Source organism: Bidens hawaiensis, unplaced genomic scaffold, assembly GCF_021521415.1.
Source record: "Bidens hawaiensis isolate Kalapana, Puna unplaced genomic scaffold, B.hawaiensis_p1.1 tig00033132_1, whole genome shotgun sequence".
Lineage (NCBI taxonomy): Eukaryota > Viridiplantae > Streptophyta > Magnoliopsida > Asterales > Asteraceae > Bidens > Bidens hawaiensis.
The window spans coordinates 83,759-103,239 of NW_027495665.1; the positions used below are offsets into that span (position 1 = coordinate 83,759).

General features: G+C 32.9%; 1 protein-coding gene and 1 pseudogene across 1 annotated transcript; both read left to right on the forward strand.

Moving 5' to 3' along the window:
- The first annotated feature begins 1,394 nt into the window (after positions 1-1,394).
- On the forward strand, positions 1,395-9,353 carry LOC143584473 (tyrosyl-DNA phosphodiesterase 1-like). Its single transcript, XM_077066521.1, has 16 exons — positions 1,395-1,418; positions 1,507-1,695; positions 3,712-3,984; positions 4,064-4,228; positions 4,346-4,406; positions 5,019-5,095; positions 5,183-5,437; positions 6,120-6,209; positions 6,306-6,440; positions 7,339-7,488; positions 7,572-7,675; positions 7,766-7,819; positions 8,110-8,200; positions 8,631-8,708; positions 8,797-8,950; positions 9,175-9,353. Exons 1-16 carry the CDS (start codon positions 1,395-1,397, stop codon positions 9,237-9,239), a joined length of 1,965 nt encoding a protein of 654 aa, XP_076922636.1. The 3' UTR covers positions 9,240-9,353.
- Positions 9,354-11,814: 2,461 nt separating this feature from the next.
- Positions 11,815-12,616, forward strand: LOC143584461 (polyubiquitin 11-like; annotated as a pseudogene).
- Positions 12,617-19,481: the final 6,865 nt, after the last annotated feature.

Consider the following 19,481-nt stretch of genomic DNA (forward strand, 5'->3'; position numbering starts at 1 on the left):
GCATGCTACCTATTGATTATCTTCTTTATTTGGTAATAAATAGACTTTCAATTTTTTTTTAATCAAATAATTGGTCATTTTCATTGGAATTCCATGTTGATCATGTAATGAGACTTAAGACGAGTTTTACTCTTGTCAACATGGACCTTAGTAAAGTTTTAGCTGATCATGTTTTTGTCTTTACGAGTGTATGTTTTTTTACACAACCCATACCTAACATGGAATTCACTCGCATGGGTTTGTTCTGAACGAGATGGTATTGGTAATATCATACTCGATTGTAAAACATGTCCGGTACCCGTCGGGTAATTACATCTTGGTCCTTGTTTTTAGTCTTGACTCGCAAATTTTGAATACCAATTGTTTGTGATGCTAATTTGTATATAGGAGAGTTGTATTTGCGTCAGGTTTGTGTTAGGTTCGGCTTATCAACCCGGAGACACGACCCCCATAGCACCTGTTCGCTAACTTAGTCATTGTTAAAGTATTCAACACATAAATCTAAAGCTAGGGATGTTCATGGTGCTGTTTGGGCGTTTTAAATAGTTTTTAGGCTAAAAGGTTTAAACCTTTTAAAGAAATTTCGATCATTGTAGCGTGTTTTAGGCTAGTCGTGGTAGTGATTGAAGGACTTGGAATTATGTCCTATTATCAGTATCCGCACCGGTCAATGAAAATACTAGTATTCACGCCGAACATTAGCTGATTCAAGTAGGTTTCATAAGAGGCAACTGACACTGTTCAATAACAAGAAGATTAGGCTATATGTCACAAAAAACAAATATATACTACCGAAGTTCTTTATTAACAGATAATCAGACCATTCAATGGAATCGAAACCGACCCTCAAATTTATTGTTTTGGTGATTCAAAGAACAAAACAAAGATAAAAACTATTTTTCTTGAATATTTGATATTGTCACACACCTTTCTTTCTCCTCATTCTACACAACAAAATCAAATAGTATAAGGGGTGAAAACTAGTCGAGCTGTTCGTGAGCTTCCCGTGCTCAAATCCACAGAAAGCTCAAAACAAGCCGACCCTTTTCGAGCTCAAACCGAGCCTGAGCCTCAATTAAAGATTGTTTGGTTATCGAGCCATAACTCAAACCTTGTATGTGAAGCTCGTTTAAAGTACTACATAAGCTCGAGCCGAGCCTAAGCTCCTCTAAAGTTTTTCTCAAATTTTATAAAACTAACTAAAATCATATATATATTAATTAATTAATTATTTAATAACAGACAAGAGCTTGAAAAAACAAATCACGAGTCAAGCTAAAACTTAAATGAACCGAGCCGAGCCCGAACTCCTGTGTTTTATATACATGTTCGTTATTAGGGTTCACAGTTCTCCGGTTCAGGTGATGCTCCTCTAATCACACCTTGATCAATCAATGGCAAATTCTTCTTCTTCTCAGGTATACAATCAATTGCACCATATTATATCATCATCCAATTACCAGACAAGCATCGGTTCTTACGCATTTTTGTTTTCCAATTTACAAGGTTGGGGTTTTGGTGCCACTGAACAATAATAATCTACACGATGACACTTCAAATTCAATCCCTAGAGTTGAAATTAGCAAAGGCGTTAACGTATTAGGCCGTGATGTTATACCTATCACTGACAAGAGACTCAGCCGCAAGCATTTATCCGTCACCGTCTCCGCTGACGGCTCGGTTGAAGTAGCCGTGGTATACATTTTCAATTCTCCTTCTGTTTGTTCGTTTAAATTTAACCAGGTGCCAACTAGGTATTATTTATTAGGCGATTACAAGTACATAATATAATTAGGTCAAACGCGTTTAAAATAGGTTTTAAACACATGTTGTTCTATCACACACTTGCTTACCTTCATAAATTATGTTGTTCTGTAAACGAACACGAACGGTTGCATCTTCGTGTTCGTTCATTTAACTTTAACCGGTCATGAGGACCCAGAAAGGGGTGGTTTGTCTATATATAATAACTTTTCTCGGTTCGATTCGGATTGGGTCATATTAAAAATAATAGAAACTAAATTTTGTATAATCAACAAAAGTACGCCAAACGTTATCACAATTGCATAATGAAATTAATTTAAAATGTAATGTATCCAAACTTGTCTACTCATACAAGCATTGTTTTAAATCTAAAGTTCATAACTTGCATCATTTTTCAAATGCCAATCTCTATTCCCTTATCAATTAAATTAAAACAATAAAACTAACCATCAAATGCAATCACTTAATAAGTTACCTAAAGTCAGAAGTCTGTCCGTAATTCGACCGACAAAGGGCCGGGCGCTGTCTGTCGCTACTTGTTCTTTTTCTTTGCAATTGTGGCTATATTTCATTTTGTTTTAATAAGGTTTAAATTTCTAAAATCATGGGCTACGGCCTAAGGGTGAAGGGCCTAAGCTTATGGTAATTGGGCTAGTAAAGTTTAAACCAATTTAGTTTTAACATTTGGATATTGGTAATTATAGTTATAGTTAGTGTTTATATAAAATTATATTTAAAGTTTTAACAATTCCAATTTGTTTTTCTTAGGGGTCGATTTTTAAATTTCATGAGGGAGGTTTCAAAAGTTTAAGGGGGAGGGGGGGGGGGGCATTCGGGATTTTCACGTACCTATAATACTAAAAATTAAAAAATTAAGAGAGGGGGGGTGCCTTCCTTTCTACTTAACTGGGTACACCTCTGTCACGAACACGAATATATGATAGAACAAATTTTTGTGTTCATGTTTGTTCGTTTGAAACCTAAACACAAATAAACAAAATTGAACAAGGCACATAAGGCACATAACACTCAACCATCGAGACACCGGTGAGACCCCCGGCTCGATAGTGGTTTTGCATTAAGCCTTGGACATAAGGCACATAACACTCAACCATCGGGACACCGACCGATTGGTGCGTGTACCCTTGTCTGTCGGCTATCAACGCACACCACATGATGCCTGATTAACCTTCCGCCATTTTTAACGTTATTTTCACGAGATTAGTAAAATACCGTCAAAATTAGTGCAATTTCACTTTTGCCCACGCGAGGGTTAAACATAAACTACTTATGTATTCGTTAAAATTTAAACGAACATAAACGGACTTAAATGAGCATAAATGAACGAGCATAAACAGACGTTCATGAACATAAATGAAGGAACAAAACAAGTGTTCATGTTCGTTCGTTTAATTGAATGAATAAATTTTTTTTCATGTTCGTTCGTTTATTTAATATTCAAACTTCTTGTCGAACAGTTCATGAACATTCTGTTCATTTATGGGCCTCCTGACGCACCTGCATCTGCTTCAAACTAAAGAGAAAGCATGAAGCAGGCTATCTTTTATCTAGCTAGATTTAGAATTCTGAGATAGGCAGTAACTAAAACACCATAACCTGCAAAGTTTTGGGTTTATGAACGAATTAGTCGTATACATGTTCGGTTAGTTACTGCAGTTTCTGTTTACAGATTTCTGTTACTTATGCGTTAGTAGTTTGAACATTCAGTTAGTCTGTATTCTAGTTTTCTATATAATGGAGAACTATGCATTGTATTCATTTTTCAGTATAATACCCGTTGAGAGTTAATTACATATGCAAACGAATCTGTTCTTTATCCCTTTCATGTTTTTTATCTTCATATCTTTATCTTTCATGTGTATGTACCCTGTAATGCTTTAAATATGTTAAAAATGCAACTTTTATTTGATTTAAATTGACTTATAGGAAGGAACAAATCCAGTTGTCGTTAGATCTCAGGGTCAAAGGAAGAAGCTTTTGTCTCGTGAAAAGCTAATAATTAAAGATGGTGATATTATAGAATTAATCCCTGGGCATTACTTATTCAAGTATAAGGCGCTTAACGGTGTAAAAAAGAGTGATTCTAATTCCCCAAACACACAAAAAAGACCTTTACTTGAAGGTGTTCAAGATTATTCACTTTCACAAAAGCGATTGCGACAAGTTTCTGAAGATGAGGCCCTTGCTAGAAAGTTGCAGGTAGTATTTATATTAAATGAGTTATTTGTTTGTATCTAGTTAATTTATGCGAATAAGTTTTTTCCTTTTTTACATGCAGAGTGAGATGAATAATGATATTCAAGGTAATGAAATATCTGTTGAGGCAATTCGCGATTTCAAGCCTCCAAAAGATAAAATTCCACAAATGTTTCGGCTTATGAGAGTGAAGGGTCTGCAATCATGGGCTAATACTAACTCCGTGTCAATCGGGGATGTGATTCAGGTGATTAGCAAATGGCAATTATTCTCCATATTTTCCAGAAAAGAAGTGATTTCAGATGTATTATGACACTTGCAGTGTGATTAATATTTCTGATTTAGTTTTTTATATGGCGGCTAGGGGAATGTGCTAGTTGCCGTACTTTCAAATTACATGGTTGACCTTGACTGGTTGATGTCAGGTGAGCAACATCCATACAAGTGCTATATGGGTTCTGTTTTGGTATTGCATCTAAGCTGCATATGGGTTGGATATCTTCAGAACTTCAATAACTCTTAAACAACAAACCAATTTTTTTGTTAGTTTTATATATATTTAATTTGAAGGTAGTTTTATCATTCTTATATGTAAATTTGTGATTACATATGCTTAATCATAAAATTACATATAATAAATGACGAACCTACCCTAAAGTAACATTAAATAAACAAAATACATAAATAAATAAAATGATTGGTTGTTAGAGATCTTAAAGTTCTTAAAACTGTTTAGAAGTTATGTATACTCACCTTTAGGGCTTTTTTGTTTATTTAGAACTTACATGTTGTTTCAGTGTATTTACTCATGAGTAAGTTGTGTTTAAACAAAGTTAACTTACATGGGATTGGGTCAAACAACTTGAAACACCCAGAGTGTATCTTAATGCATACATATACAACCTTGCGAATCTTTTTATATTTGGAGATTTAGATTATTATATTTGCACTAATACTGTTTTTCAATCATAATTAAGGCATCAGTGAATTGGTGATACATAATCTTCTTTTTAATCATGTTTTTGTTTGTGGTGTAGCATGCCCAACTCTAAAGAGCATCCCTCATGTTTTGGTGGTTCATGGTGAAAGTGACGGTAGGCAGGAGCATATGAAGGTTTTCATCAATCTAAGTTATCATATTATACATTTGAACAAACCTATATATTTTCTTTATTTTTTTTCATTTTGTATCTTTTTATAGAAAAACAAACCTGCAAATTGGATTTTGCACAAACCTCCATTACCAATTGCATGGGGGACCCACCATTCCAAAGCAATGTTTCTGGTGTACCCTCAAGGAGTTAGAATTATTGTTCACACTGCAAACTTAATCTATGTTGATTGGAATAACAAAAGCCAGGGTTTGTGGATGCAAGATTTTCCATGGAAAACTGATGGTTCAGATAAAGGAAGCGGATTTGAATCTGACCTTACTGATTATCTTGGTGCACTGAAGGTACTATATTATTGCATCCTGATTAAATTTGTAGAAACCGAGGTAAATTTAGTCTAAGCTGGTCAAACAGAACCGAAAATTCGGCTTATACAAAAACATAAAAACAGACTTCGTTTTTTGTTTGGGTTCGGTGATTCCGGTTTGGTTTTTGGTTTCGTTTTGAGCTTTGTTTCTAAAGCTCGAGGTCGGCTTGTTAGTAGTTTTTCAAGCCTGAGCTCGACTCGCTAGTAGTTTTTCAAGCTTATGCTCGGCTTTTTTTATAGTTTTAATCAATTGCATATGTTAACTTTATTTTATGTATAGTTTACTTAAGGTTTCTATAGTTAACATATTTAATTGTTTTTCTCATAAATTTAAATGAACAATTATTATATAAATATGTACTTAATATTTTGAATGAAAATTATACATATAAAAGACTCATGAGCAAGTTCAGCTTGATTCGTGCTTTTAGTGAGCCAATCTTGAGTACCTTCGGGCGGCTTGGCTCTTTCACATCCCTAGTAATTATCAAACAGCTTGATGTATATAACCGAAAATAAACGAAATAAACTCTTTTTAGGGTACTAGAGGTGTTAATTAAGGTTTTGGTTTTTAAAAGCTTCTAAAGCTGATGAAAAGCTGATAGTGCTAGCATTTGCTTAGTAGTTACTGCTAGATTTCACATTGTTGATAATTGCAGTGGCCTGAGTTTTCTGTTCACCTTCCTGAACGAGGCAACATCACCATCAATCCATCTTTCTTTAAGAGATTTGGTTACAGCAAAGCTACGGTAGTGTTTGCTTTGTATTTCTTTAAAATGTTTTTTTTTGATGTTTTTAACATTAATTAAAGATTTTTATTAAAACTGTGCGACAACAAATTTCAGGTAAGGCTAATAGCTTCGGTACCTGGATATCATTCGGGTTCAAATATTAAAAAATGGGGACACATGAAGATCCGTTCAGTTCTACAGGATTGTGTTTTTGATAAAGAGTTTCAAAAGTCTCCCCTTATATATCAGGTAGGGAGCACGTATCCACTTTATACTGTGGCCGTTTCGACATGTTCTTCTTAAGAATGTGTCTAATTGGGTCTTTTTGGGCTATGTTTGATCAAACATGTAATGTATAGAGGGAGGTTCAAACTTCAAATACAAAACATAGATTCCATCAATAGCCTAAGAAGGATTATTAATTTTTGATTAAAGAAATCAATGGTTGAGATCAAAGCCTTTCAGAAAAAAAGGTTTGAGGGACATTTTTGGTAAAGCCGCAATTGTTGATTTTTTTTTTCAAATTCCCCAATACTTTCTTAAACTTAGATAGCTTTTTCATACGGCATTATTTTTTTATAAAAAAATACATCATAAATTCGTGCATTTTTATCTTTAATTTGAATTTGGTATTGCTAATTTGCTTTATTTAGAAAAAATGGTGTTGTTCTGTTATCATATATCTGTGCGAAAGTTGTGTTGTTTTACTATATAACCGTGCTGTTTTACTATTATAGCGAATACCGTGTTGGTTTACCATTATAAGGTACCAACACAGTTATAAATGGTAAACCAACAAAATTTTTCTATAATGGAATACAAAACAATACTGGAAGAAAGAAAAAAATTATACCCAGATTAAAGATATGAAATGCTTGATTTTATAGTCTAATTTTTTCTTGGTAAAAAATATTCTCGTATGAAAAAGTTGATTCACATTTAAAAGAAGTGGAGAATTTGAAAAGAGTAAAAGCATACTTGAATGCCCCTAATGCTGATTTTCTTACATGTCACCATGAGCGCGGGCGCGCCAAAAGTTGCCAGTGTATATATTTCTGAGCATAAAACCCGTAAATCATTTTATTCATAAGTTAGTAATTATTACTACTTATATAACGTTTGCACTAATGTTTTTAAACTGTTACAGTTTTCGTCTCTAGGTTCATTAGACGAAAAGTGGATGACTGAGTTTGCGTTCTCAATGTCATCAGGAGTCTCAGAGGATAAGAAGCCCCTGGGCCCGGGGGAACCTTTAATTGTATGGCCCACAGTCGAGGATATTAGATGTTCTCTAGAGGTAATATTATGTTATAGCTTATGCTCTAGGTTACAAGGGGTAATTTTTACAAAATATGTTGTATATTTTCTTGTATTTGATAGGGTTATGCAGCTGGGAGCTGTGTTCCAAGCCCTCAAAAGAATGTAGAGAAAGTGTTTCTAAAAAAATACTGGGCAAAATGGAAAGCGAGCCACACTGGTCGCTGGTATGTAATATGAACCTGTGATTATTTTGTAGATTACACAAGTAATTACTTGTGCATGATACTGATATGCATATATTTTGTTTGTTGCAGTCGTGCAATGCCTCATATAAAGACGTTTACTCGTTATAACGGTCAAAACCTTGCGTAAGTGCCTATGAAAGTATGAATGGGTTATATTTAGGTGGTAATCTTATATTTACAAATTTTAAATTGTTTTTGTGTAGCAAATTAGATTAATGTTTTTATAATTTAATCTTTGTTGTTATTTTTTTAAAATTGAAAAAAGGAATTTTTGGGCCCAGCTTGCCTTTTTTTTTAAAAAAAAAAATTTTTTTTGAAGGCATATGAGGCTGGAATTATTGGTTTTATTTATCACTAATATATTTCTGGTTCTTTACGACAAATATATTATCGATTTGTTTTAAAATTTACAGATGGTTCTTGCTGACATCATCAAACCTCAGTAAAGCTGCTTGGGGAGCACTTCAGAAAAACAACACTCAGCTAATGATTCGTTCATACGAGGTATTATATATAATGTGTCCAAAACAACCTTACATTTTCTGACTTTTGATTGTTAAATGATTACTTTTCTTGCTTCAAACTTGTAACAAATAAGAGGAAAGAGGAAACCACATATAATATAATACCAACCCTAATATATATCAGACCAACCCCTATAACAAAAATCACAACCACTATTTCGTTTCTGTGAAAAAAGTTTGTGTATTAAAACGATACAACATAATCAGAGTTGGATACTTTTATTGGTGCCACATAAGAAATTTTCCGGTTTTCTAAATTAGAAGAGAGATGTTAGTTTGATATAGACAATTACAACATGTGTCATGCTTAATCAGAAAGACAAAAAGAGTAAGATTGCAATCTAATAGTTTACCCTTGCAGCATATGGGCCTCTACCTTGTATCTTGAATTTACTATTTTACCCTTGCAGCTTGGGGTTCTGTTTTTACCATCATCAATCAGCCATGATCACGCATTTTCTTGTACCGAAAGTGGGAGTACATCCGAGGTAAAATGTTTGTTTCTGTTTTTAATGTCTCTCCATTTTAGTAAAGGAATATATGTTTTTTTGTTACTAAACGAACATTTCGTTTCAGAATAAATATTGTGGGTCCCCTGTGAAAACTCATGAAGCAAAAAGAACAAAACTTGTAACAATGGCTTCACCACACAGCAAGAAAATGCATCTGCCGGATGTGATTACTTTGCCTGTGCCATATGAACTCCCTCCGCAACGCTATTCTTCAGAAGGTTATGAGTTCATCTTATAATAAAATAGAATTTTATTAAATACAAAATATACAGATGACAAGGTAAATGGTCAAATGGCTCAACTGTGTAAAATCTACTAGAATAATTTTTTGTAGTAATGTTAATCATCTTGGATGGACAAATTACTTATCAAAATAACTTTTGAGTAACTACTCGACTCGTTTTTGTTAACAGTTACATTGAATTTATTGTTTGTCATGCAGATGTTCCTTGGTCGTGGGATCGACAGTATAAGAAGAGGGATGTTTTGGGTCAAGTTTGGCCTTAGAAACGTTACGCGTTATCATGTATATATTGATTTTTTTAGGATAAATTATGTAATCAGAGAAACAATGAGGAAATTTTCTGATTTGATTTCGATAACTTGCAAATAAGCTTATAATGGTTTAGATACCAAAATAAAAAAATAAATATAAATAAATAAAAAAAACTGATGAAACTAGCTAACTTACGTAATCCGAACATTTTTATAATTATCTACTTGCTATTTGTTAAAGCTATTAAGGATTAGTAACATCTTTTATTTTTTTTGTATGCAACGTCAAGAATGTAGAGGATGCAAGATGGCAAGTCAGATCTAGCATGGACTGTTGGTGATCCGGTTTTTAGAAAATCAGAAAAAATGCCATTTTTATGAGTGTTTATATATCTATGGTTGTAGTTTGAGAAGCAAGCAAGAACTCGCATATGTACCAACATGGCTAACAACTGTTCATGGTTTGAACTACAATCATCATGCTCCTATGTTTCTTCCATTAATGCTCATTCATTTAACATTTTTGCTAGTTTCGGAGAATTTTCCCGCCTTTATGCATATTTCTAACAATCTTCCAGTCTTTATGCGTGTTTTTAAGGATGTTTTGAGATTCAGTTGTTCTCAATAACTTCATCTGGATGATCGATTGTTTAGGTTTTAAATCAACGGACAATTAATGATTGAGATGAGCATATGGTATTGGAAATGAAAGAAACAACACATACTCAAATAGGTGTAATAGGTTTTGGTTGGTGCCTCATCCACCGCCCATACATGTTCTTGATCTTAAATCTCAAAACTTAAAACTTATATTTGTTCTTCAGGTGGTGTTTTAGATTAAAACTTGAACGATAATATTATCTATTCCTGCTCTGGTGGGATGGTACGATGGTTTGGGTGTTAAATATGGGTTCAAACCCATAGTAGTTAGTACATAACATTTAGCTGTTCAAAAAGTTTAGCTGTTAAAAAAAAACAAACAATTATAACTGAAGTTTTGAATAAAATGTATTAAAGAGTGCTAGACCGTTCTGAATTGTGAATGTTTTCATGAAGATCCTCAAAGTCAAAACTATCTTATTTCTGTTGCCCAAGAAAAATTGTCTATATCCTTCCACCCTCACCAAATCCTCTAATCCATGCCCACCATCACCACTATGCATATAATTTATTAACTTTTGCTGCCCACCATCACCACTATGCATATAATTTATTAACTTTTGTTATCTACTTTCCCATTTGCTCATGAACCATTTGATTAAGTTGTGATTTGTTTCCCACTTGTTGACGGAAAAACCGTAGTAATTATGACATGCTAACTTTTCTAATATAAATTGAACATTAATAATTACACAATTTTTATTAGACAACTATTACATAACTTTTATCAACTTTTAATTATACGAGTGGCTGCAGTTTAAAACTAATTAAAATAATAACATGACAAAGATAACACTCAATCCAATATAGAATGATTAATTACGATTGTATCAATATTTGATTTTAAGAAACGTGATTTTGTATCAATTAAGTTTTATCAATAATATAAATATAAATTAGGAAAAAATAGAGAGAAATTAAATTTTCTATTTTAGATGTCTAATCTCTTACAATTTTGTACTTTAATTTTATATATTTGTTCTTATATTATTTCATGATTCCATATATGCATTTTAAAAATATAATATGCCCTCACTTTTATCTTTGGAGTATGTAATACTTTCCTAAAATCTGAATTTCTTTAAAAGTATAAAGTGAATAATTAGAATATAAGATTTAACCGTTTTAAAAGTACTTTTAATGATTCATTATCATTACATCTTTTTAACGATTATTTGAACCACTAACGAGTCATTGGTCCCCCCAATTAGCTCCAATATTACTTGGTATTACATATTTGGTAACAACTGAAATGAAATATTAAAACTTTAATAACATCATGTAGAAGTTTAAAAGAACAAAAATATTCATCATTTTTATTCATATATCTTCTAGAAATAGAATCTCTTCAAAGTTGAAACCCAAAAACAAAAGAAAAGTATTGGCGATAAGCCAACGGCAACTTACAGAAGCCGACAAACTCTCCATAGATTCCGTGCAGCAACCAAATACCTAAACCCTTGTACACGGTGTCATAATCTAATTGGATCTCTTTCCTTCTCGTTGAAGACTTCCGTTTGTTTCCCTATAAATTCAACCCCAAATCATCCCCTCTCCTCACACTTAATTGTTATCTTCTCTCAAAACCCTAGTCTACAAATCAGCTTTCAAGGTACGATACCTTTTAGATTTTCTTGTTCTTGATCTTTATAATCCTACTATATTATTTTAATTTATCATCAACTTAAGCAATCCCTAGCCTGAACACGTCTTTTCTGTAACACTAACTAATTTATATGTATATAAGTTATTAATTAATATATATATGTATATAAAACCTTAAAACTAATACTATGATTTTGTGCTATGCTATTTAATATTTATAACTATAATATATGATAGTATGATATGAACCCTCGTCACCGCATATGATATGAATATTTACGCGATGCATGTTGTAGATCAGGTCTCTGGTATTTTGTGATTAATTTTGGTTATACAGATGCAGATCTTCGTTAAGACTCTCACCGGAAAGACAATCACTCTCGAAGTCGAGAGCTCCGACACCATCGACAACGTCAAGGCGAAAATCCAAGACAAGGAGGGAATCCCCCCGGACCAGCAAAGGCTTATTTTCGCTGGAAAGCAGCTCGAAGACGGCCGCACCCTCTCCGACTACAACATCCAGAAGGAATCCACCCTGCACCTTGTCCTCCGATTAAGAGGAGGGATGCAGATCTTTGTCAAGACTCTCACCGGCAAAACCATCACTTTAGAGGTCGAAAGCTCGGATACCATCGAAGGCCAAGATTCAGGACAAGGAAGGTATCCCACCCGACCAGCAGAGGCTCATCTTCGCTGGAAAGCAGCTTGAAGACGGCCGAACCCTCGCGGATTACAACATCCAGAAGGAGTCTACACTTCATCTGGTCCTCCGTCTTCGTGGTGGTATGCAGATATTTGTTAAGACTTTGACTGGGAAGACGATTACTTTGGAGGTGGAGAGTTCGGATACGATTGATAATGTGAAGGCGAAGATCCAGGATAAGGAGGGCATCCCACCGGACCAGCAGAGGTTGATCTTTGCTGGTAAGCAACTGGAGGATGGGCGTACCCTTGCTGACTATAACATTCAAAAGGAGTCCACCCTTCACCTTGTTCTTCGTCTCCGTGGTGGGAATTAAGGGTCTTTTGTTGGTGTTTTTCTGATGTGGAATGTGTTGAATTCGGATGCCGTTTAATGTTATGTAATGAAATGGTACTTGGTGTATGAATAAATTTACTTTCTGGTTATGCAATGTTGGTTTTAAGGTTGAAATTTGAAACATGCGCGGTGAAAAACTGCAACATATGAATCTTTTATCTAGTTTTTCTGACTTTCATCAGCAAATGCTATAACGTTATCACGCTGTTCATGTTCTGGTAAACAGCATTCGGTTCTTCAATACGAGTCTTGTTGATTGGAAAAACTGATTTCATACAAGACCGTTACTGACTACCATCAGCAGCATTATCTACTAGCTTCTGCAGTGCTGGTATTGTCAGGATCATTAAAAACTTTTTTTTCGAAAAAACATGTATATAAATTTTTTAAAAATATTTCAAGCCGGTCTAACTAACCAAAAACGATTCAGTTTAGTGTGACTTCCCTCAAAATCATAATTAGCAGTTTGGTTTGAACTTTTTTTCATAAGTGCAACAGAAACTACATTTGTAACAGCTGAATGCTCTTTAGTTTGTTATTTGAAATGTGCTATACTTCTAGTTTCTTTTACCAAAATATGTTTTTTTAAATTATTGTATTTGTCTAATTATTAGTTGCCTAGGAGTTTATCCAGAAAAGAAGATAAGAAGGTGAGTAATCCTAGCGTTGACAATGAGAGAGAAGCTATCTTTTCACCTAAAGGTAACCACTTTTTTCTCTTTTTTTATACTAAATTTCTATATGTTATAATTATGAAATATAACAAAACAATTATGGATCTAATTAATCATAAAACATACTTGCTTAAAATACATTTAAATAACAAAAAGATTTGTATTTATTTTCATAATAACATCCAAGAGGTAGTGAGGAAAACGCATGTTTCTTTAATAAAATAATTAATTTTATTTTATTAGAAGTTATATTTATTAAACAAGTGGTTGTGGATTTAAGTCGTTGGCTCTTTGCACAGATATTTTATCATTGAAAACAACATAAAATGCTTTTTAAAATGTATTATGCAATATTATAGATGGATCATCAAGGTAAGGGCTTTTGAGTTAGGTTAGCTACTAAATATAATGTTTTGCGAGTTGATAAACACTTAATTAATACCTAACTCTAACAGAGTATACGTGTCGTATAGATGGAAACAAGGAAATATGTAATACCTGATAATCCAGTGATGTTTGAGATTGACATCTTCTTAATCTGATCGAGTTCCCCTTTAGGGTGTATGGTTAGGATGGAGATTAGGTGTTCTTAATGAACACGATTTGAGAGAGAGAGGTAGGGGATGATTCTTATGGTGTTATTATTCATCATTAGTTATTAACCTCTCTAGTAAGCTCTCTATATATACACCCAAGGGGAAACCCTATTAATGTTAGTAAGGGTAATTCCGTCCATCAAGGATTTACCAGTTATAAACATAAGGTTATTTAGGTCAATGATCAATAATAAGATAAATAATTATAAGGGCCATATATAAATATATATAAAATATATATTTATTCTAACATTCTCCCACTTGGCCTAGTAATTATTTATTATGAGCATTAGATTAGTCTGATCAGAGGTTAATACTCATTTTAGTTCTAAACCCAAATTGCAGCAGAGAAATACAGTCGTTGAATCAATATTCGACTCAGGACCCCCATTAATCATACTACAACTCAAATTTAAAACCTAACTTTAGGATCAAATTGACAAATAAGCCCTTACCGTTGATTTGTATAATTAGTGTCTATACGTCTTTAGGCATGCATGAACGTATTTAGAGACAAAACAAATTTTCAACGTATGAGGAAAAATTAATAATTAATCATTCATAGTACGATACGCAGTTGCGCTTGGTCATTGGTAAAACCCGTCTCTATTATTGGCCATTTAGGAGACTTATGGGTGACAGACCTTTAATTAGTGGATCCATAAGCATATCATGAATGCATTCGATACAAAAGTTTAGTTTCCTCTATTTGTTCTTAAGTCATAAGCGAACAATAATTTAGACTTGTATCGAATTCTAATGCAGCTCCGCTTGAACTGTTACTGTTCAAGAAATAAGGGTAGCTGACTTTATCACAATAAGTCTTCAATATTGGATTTATATGAAGTTAATAAATTATGAGTCAACTGATAAAGTTTTCCAACAACATTTAGTGACACGTTGCGTTATGATCAGCAACATATTATGTCATTATAACTTAGGTCGTTGTTATCAGTTAGTTAGGACTCCTTCATGAGATAGTAATGTCTGCTGACATAAAGATATACCCAGAAGTTGACAAAGTTAGAATATTAGTAGTCAACCGTTTTTTTTTTTTTTTTTTAGTTCTCACTTCTTCTTCTTTAAATTATTGTGTCTCGTTTCTTAGAGATATTGTGATATTTTATCAGATGCTTCACAATAGAAATAATTAGTCTAGTGTTTAGCAATGTGACCAATATCTAAACGAGTATAGATTTGAACCTTCTTAAGGCATCTAATTAATGATGCATAAGGAAATAATCTCATTTATCCTATTAGCCTCTAAAGGAGAGCAATATTGTATGTTACAAGTGTAAGGACCCGTTTCATGTAAAACATATAAAACTAATGAGTCTATCTCGGTGTATTTTGATAACTATTAAATAAGAGGTATCTCCGAGATTGATTAGGTCAAGATGTGCGTTAACAATACTTTGACTCATGTAACATATACTTGTCAAAAGAATGTCATCTATATAAGGACAAGTTTACATTAGTTGCTCCCACTCATCTTGAGGTAGGTAAATCAATCCACTTAGTTCTTGATGAAGAGAGTTGCATTATGATTTCATTATTGATTCTTGCATCAACCCATACATGGATTTTATTGACTTACAAACTAAGTGTTCTTAACCTTCAGTTTAGAACTTACAGGTTATTTTACGAACATGTAGGCCAGTGTTAGGGAAATTTGTTTTAATGTTCATGTAATGTAGCTCTAAATTATTATAAGCTACTAGAACAGTGATGATCCTCAAAGTAACCTTTTGTAAGACAAGGAACTAGGTTCTTTGATAATTTATTCCCTCTTGAGTATACCTTTATCAATCAATCATACCTTTAGTGTATTAACGTTATTCATTCAGATTTAGTTTAGTAATGACTACCTTTTAGGTAATTCAACCAAATCCCAAACGTTATACTATTTTAGAAGATTGATTGATACTAATGGTTTAATTAGAAGAGGTAGGATCATTAAACCTTCCAAAATCCATTTAATCTTTAGTCAGGTAGGGTACATAATCATCAAAGTTAGTAGGCCTTTGAGACCTAGATGACCTCCTGAGTTGATTATTGGGTTTATAAGGAGTTTCATATTTTCAGGTATATTAGGAGCAATATTAGTTTCTAAGTATGTAAGAGTTGGTGCAGTATGGTGTACAAGAGGTGTAATCGGAGTTAAAGTAAGCGACAATCTCTCCCCCCGCGTCTTGTACTTAGCCAAGTTATGATAAGGACTTTTACTGCTCCTACTGACTTAGAAATATGTAAGAATTCAGCATGCTTAGGGTCAACATCAGAAGACCAATAAATTCTAATTAAGGATTATATTAATTAGTCTTGGTAAGAAATCTAAGTTTTCCCATATTTAGGTATCCAACAAAATTTGTTAGGAGTAGCATTAAATGTTAAGGAGACAAGATATAATGGAGCAGTGTCTTATACAAGGGATGTTTTATGAGGTAGATTAAGTTGTTTCTCCCCCATCTCTTGCATATAAGGAAACTCAGTGCTCCCACTGATCTTTTAGGCCTCTAAAACTCCATACAAGTTTTGGCGATTCATGTCATAGGAAACTTTCATACATTTTAGACTTGATTTCCTTATTGTCCATATTTCATAAGAAATTTTAAGGACATATTTAGAAGGAATACTGATAAGTATATATGAATTGATTTCTTTAAAGAACTTGTCTAGTAGGAAACGGATTAGATACAAGTTGATATTCTTCTAAGCTCCACTAATAGCAGTGAATTATAACTTATGGTGGACCTCACTTACTCCCTTTATCCAGTTTATATTTAGGGCATTTAACACATGCTTTCAAATCACTAAGAATGAGATTTAATGGCAATTCATCCTTTGTCAACCGAGTCATGATTTCTCATGAAAATTTTGGTCTTAATGGATGAAGTACGTAAGTCTCATTTATCTTTTGTTAAATTCTCATTTCTATGATAACAAAAGGTTGTGAAATTTGTAGCATCGCTTAGTTTTATCTTATAAGGTTTCTATTCAGATAATAACGACCGATAATATGATAGTTTTAGTTAGTAGTGACTTTGTTTTGGTCATTTAAAACCTTATAACTGTCAAAATGTAGCTTTAGTATTGATACTAAATTCTGAGTAAACTCTAGAATGTTTAAGGTATCATAAAGCTTAATACAAAACAGCTTTTATGGTTCTTACAACCTTAACATTAAATGAGTCACTGACTCTCATCTTAATTATTATCGATTTCTGATAAGGAAACGTATAAAACTAAACTCAACTAACATGTGTTAATAGGGATATTAATATTAGTGGAGTTAAATATCATTAATTGGTAACTACCTTTCTTAGCCAACTGTTCCCTTGAGGTATGGATAGTCTCTTTGCTCGTGCCTAGTCTAATGGCATGATTTTGCAGTGAGACTTTCCCTTTGAGAACTTAGAGCTGGAAGCAGTACTTGTATTTTGTTTCAAGACTTTAGAACTATCCTCTTTTAAGGTTTAGTGGTAATAAGGTGAATAACATTTGATTTTCAATTTTAGGCATTCCTTTTCCTGTACATATATTGCTAGCAACACACTCAGTTTCCTTTAGTACTTCTGAGTGTTATAGTTGATTCTTAAGGCATCTAATTGTACTGGTGGAAAAGTAATACACTGAAAAGACTTCATTAAGTTCCATGTATAAGCTCTCAGTTTATGGGTCATGGAATTAAATATTAGGATGTATTCACAAATGCCAATTAACCTTTTTATTTAGAATTAGAGTGTTTTGCATGCATCTTAGGAATTGTTTTGATTATATTATTTCCATTGAAGAAAAAAAAACGTTAGTCTTAGGAATTTTAGAATCCGTAATTGCTCACCTGATAGGAATCATGTAAGGAGTTCTTGATTATCATAAGAGACATATTTATTTATCCCACTGATTATGCTCAAGTGTTTTTCTGTAATACTTTTATCAGAATGAGCAGTAAGAATTTCAAGTCTTTAAGGATAATCAAGACTTAAAAGGGCAAATTTTATAAGACCCTTTTAGAAGCAAAACTCTTCTTAGGTTTTGTAATAAGAGTGGATGATTTAGGTTTGAGATTCAAACTTTATAGAAGAATTTTAGAGTGATTTATGTTATGGGTAATCTAATAAGGCAGACTGAAATTAGGATCATTAATGAAGGATCATTAATGTAAGGATCATTATGAAGATGTGATAATTTTAAGTATAACACCAAAATTAATTTTATTATACTTAAATAAAATAGATCACCGTTGGGCAGAAAATGTATTATTTAAGTATAAAATTCTTGTGCGAAAATAATTGTAACAAATCACCGTTGGGCAGAATTGGAACAATCAAGTTGTTATGCACAAGGTAAGTTTGCAATACATAAATGTAACAAATCACCGTTGGGCAGAATTGAGACATTTAAGGTATTTAAGGCAAAGTTAATGTCATTTGAGTATCAAGCAATTTTAGGATACTCATCTTTTAGATGACTATGCTTAGTTAGACTAAAACAACTTTGTTAAGCTACCACATCACCATTGGGCAGAAGTGAACTCATGAAGTGTTGTTTAAGTTAAGCAAAACTAAAGTCATGCGAATGTCTGATAATGTTAGGACATACACTTTTAAGTGACATACTTAATTGGACTTAAATAACAATATTAGGTTACACATCACCGTTGGGCAGAAGTGAACTATAAGTGTTATTTAAGTTAAGTAATTTAACGGAGCAGGGCCCCTTAATCAGTTAGGTTATATATAAGGGTTTCTGATCATTTCGCAACATGTAAGATATAAGTAAAGTTGCGATTTCTTCGAAGTGATGTTGCGAATTTGGTTAGGGGATTTTAGATGTTGCGAACAGTGCAGTCATAAGTAATGTTGCGATTGATGTTTTATAAGAGATGTTGCGAATGATGTTGTTATGAGAGATGTTGCGAATGGAGTTGTTGTGATGTAATCAGCATTGTTGCGATTTAAAGCACTCGCAACATAATTGTTGCGATTAAGAGTACTCGCAACATCCTGAGATTTTATGGGCTGATCGCAACATCAATAGGTAATACTCGCAACATCTTGCAAAATTAGCTCGTCGCAACATCTTAAGTAATACTCGCAACATCTTAAGGTTCGCAACATTAGTGACTTTTCGCAACATATGTCCCTTCGCAACATTCTGTGATGCTAGGTTCTGATCGCAACATAATTAGTGGACATTCGCAACATGTTACTCGCAAGATAATATGTAATTCTCGCAACATCATGCGATTTCGCAACATTTCATTTGTTGCGATTAGAGTCCAGTTGTTGCGAATAGATGCCTTGATTCGCAACATTAGCAGAATTCGAAAAGAATAATCAACCTGATAACCTTTTCCTAATTTTAAGGGATTTGGGAGATTCTGTTATAAAGTTTTAGATTATCTCAAAATTTAATAAGATTTCAAAATTATATCTTTTATCTTATTTAAAAGATTTTGAAATTAAACTTAGAGATAATATTATCTCTTTAAAGTTTTAGATTATCTCTAATTTTAATAAGATTTCAAAATTATATCTTTTATTTTATATTAAAGATTTTGAAATTAAACTTAGAGATAATATTATTTCTTTAAAGTTTTAGATTATCTTTAATTTTAATAAGATTTCAAAATTATATCTTTTATTTTATTTAAAAGATTTTGAAATTAAACTTAGAG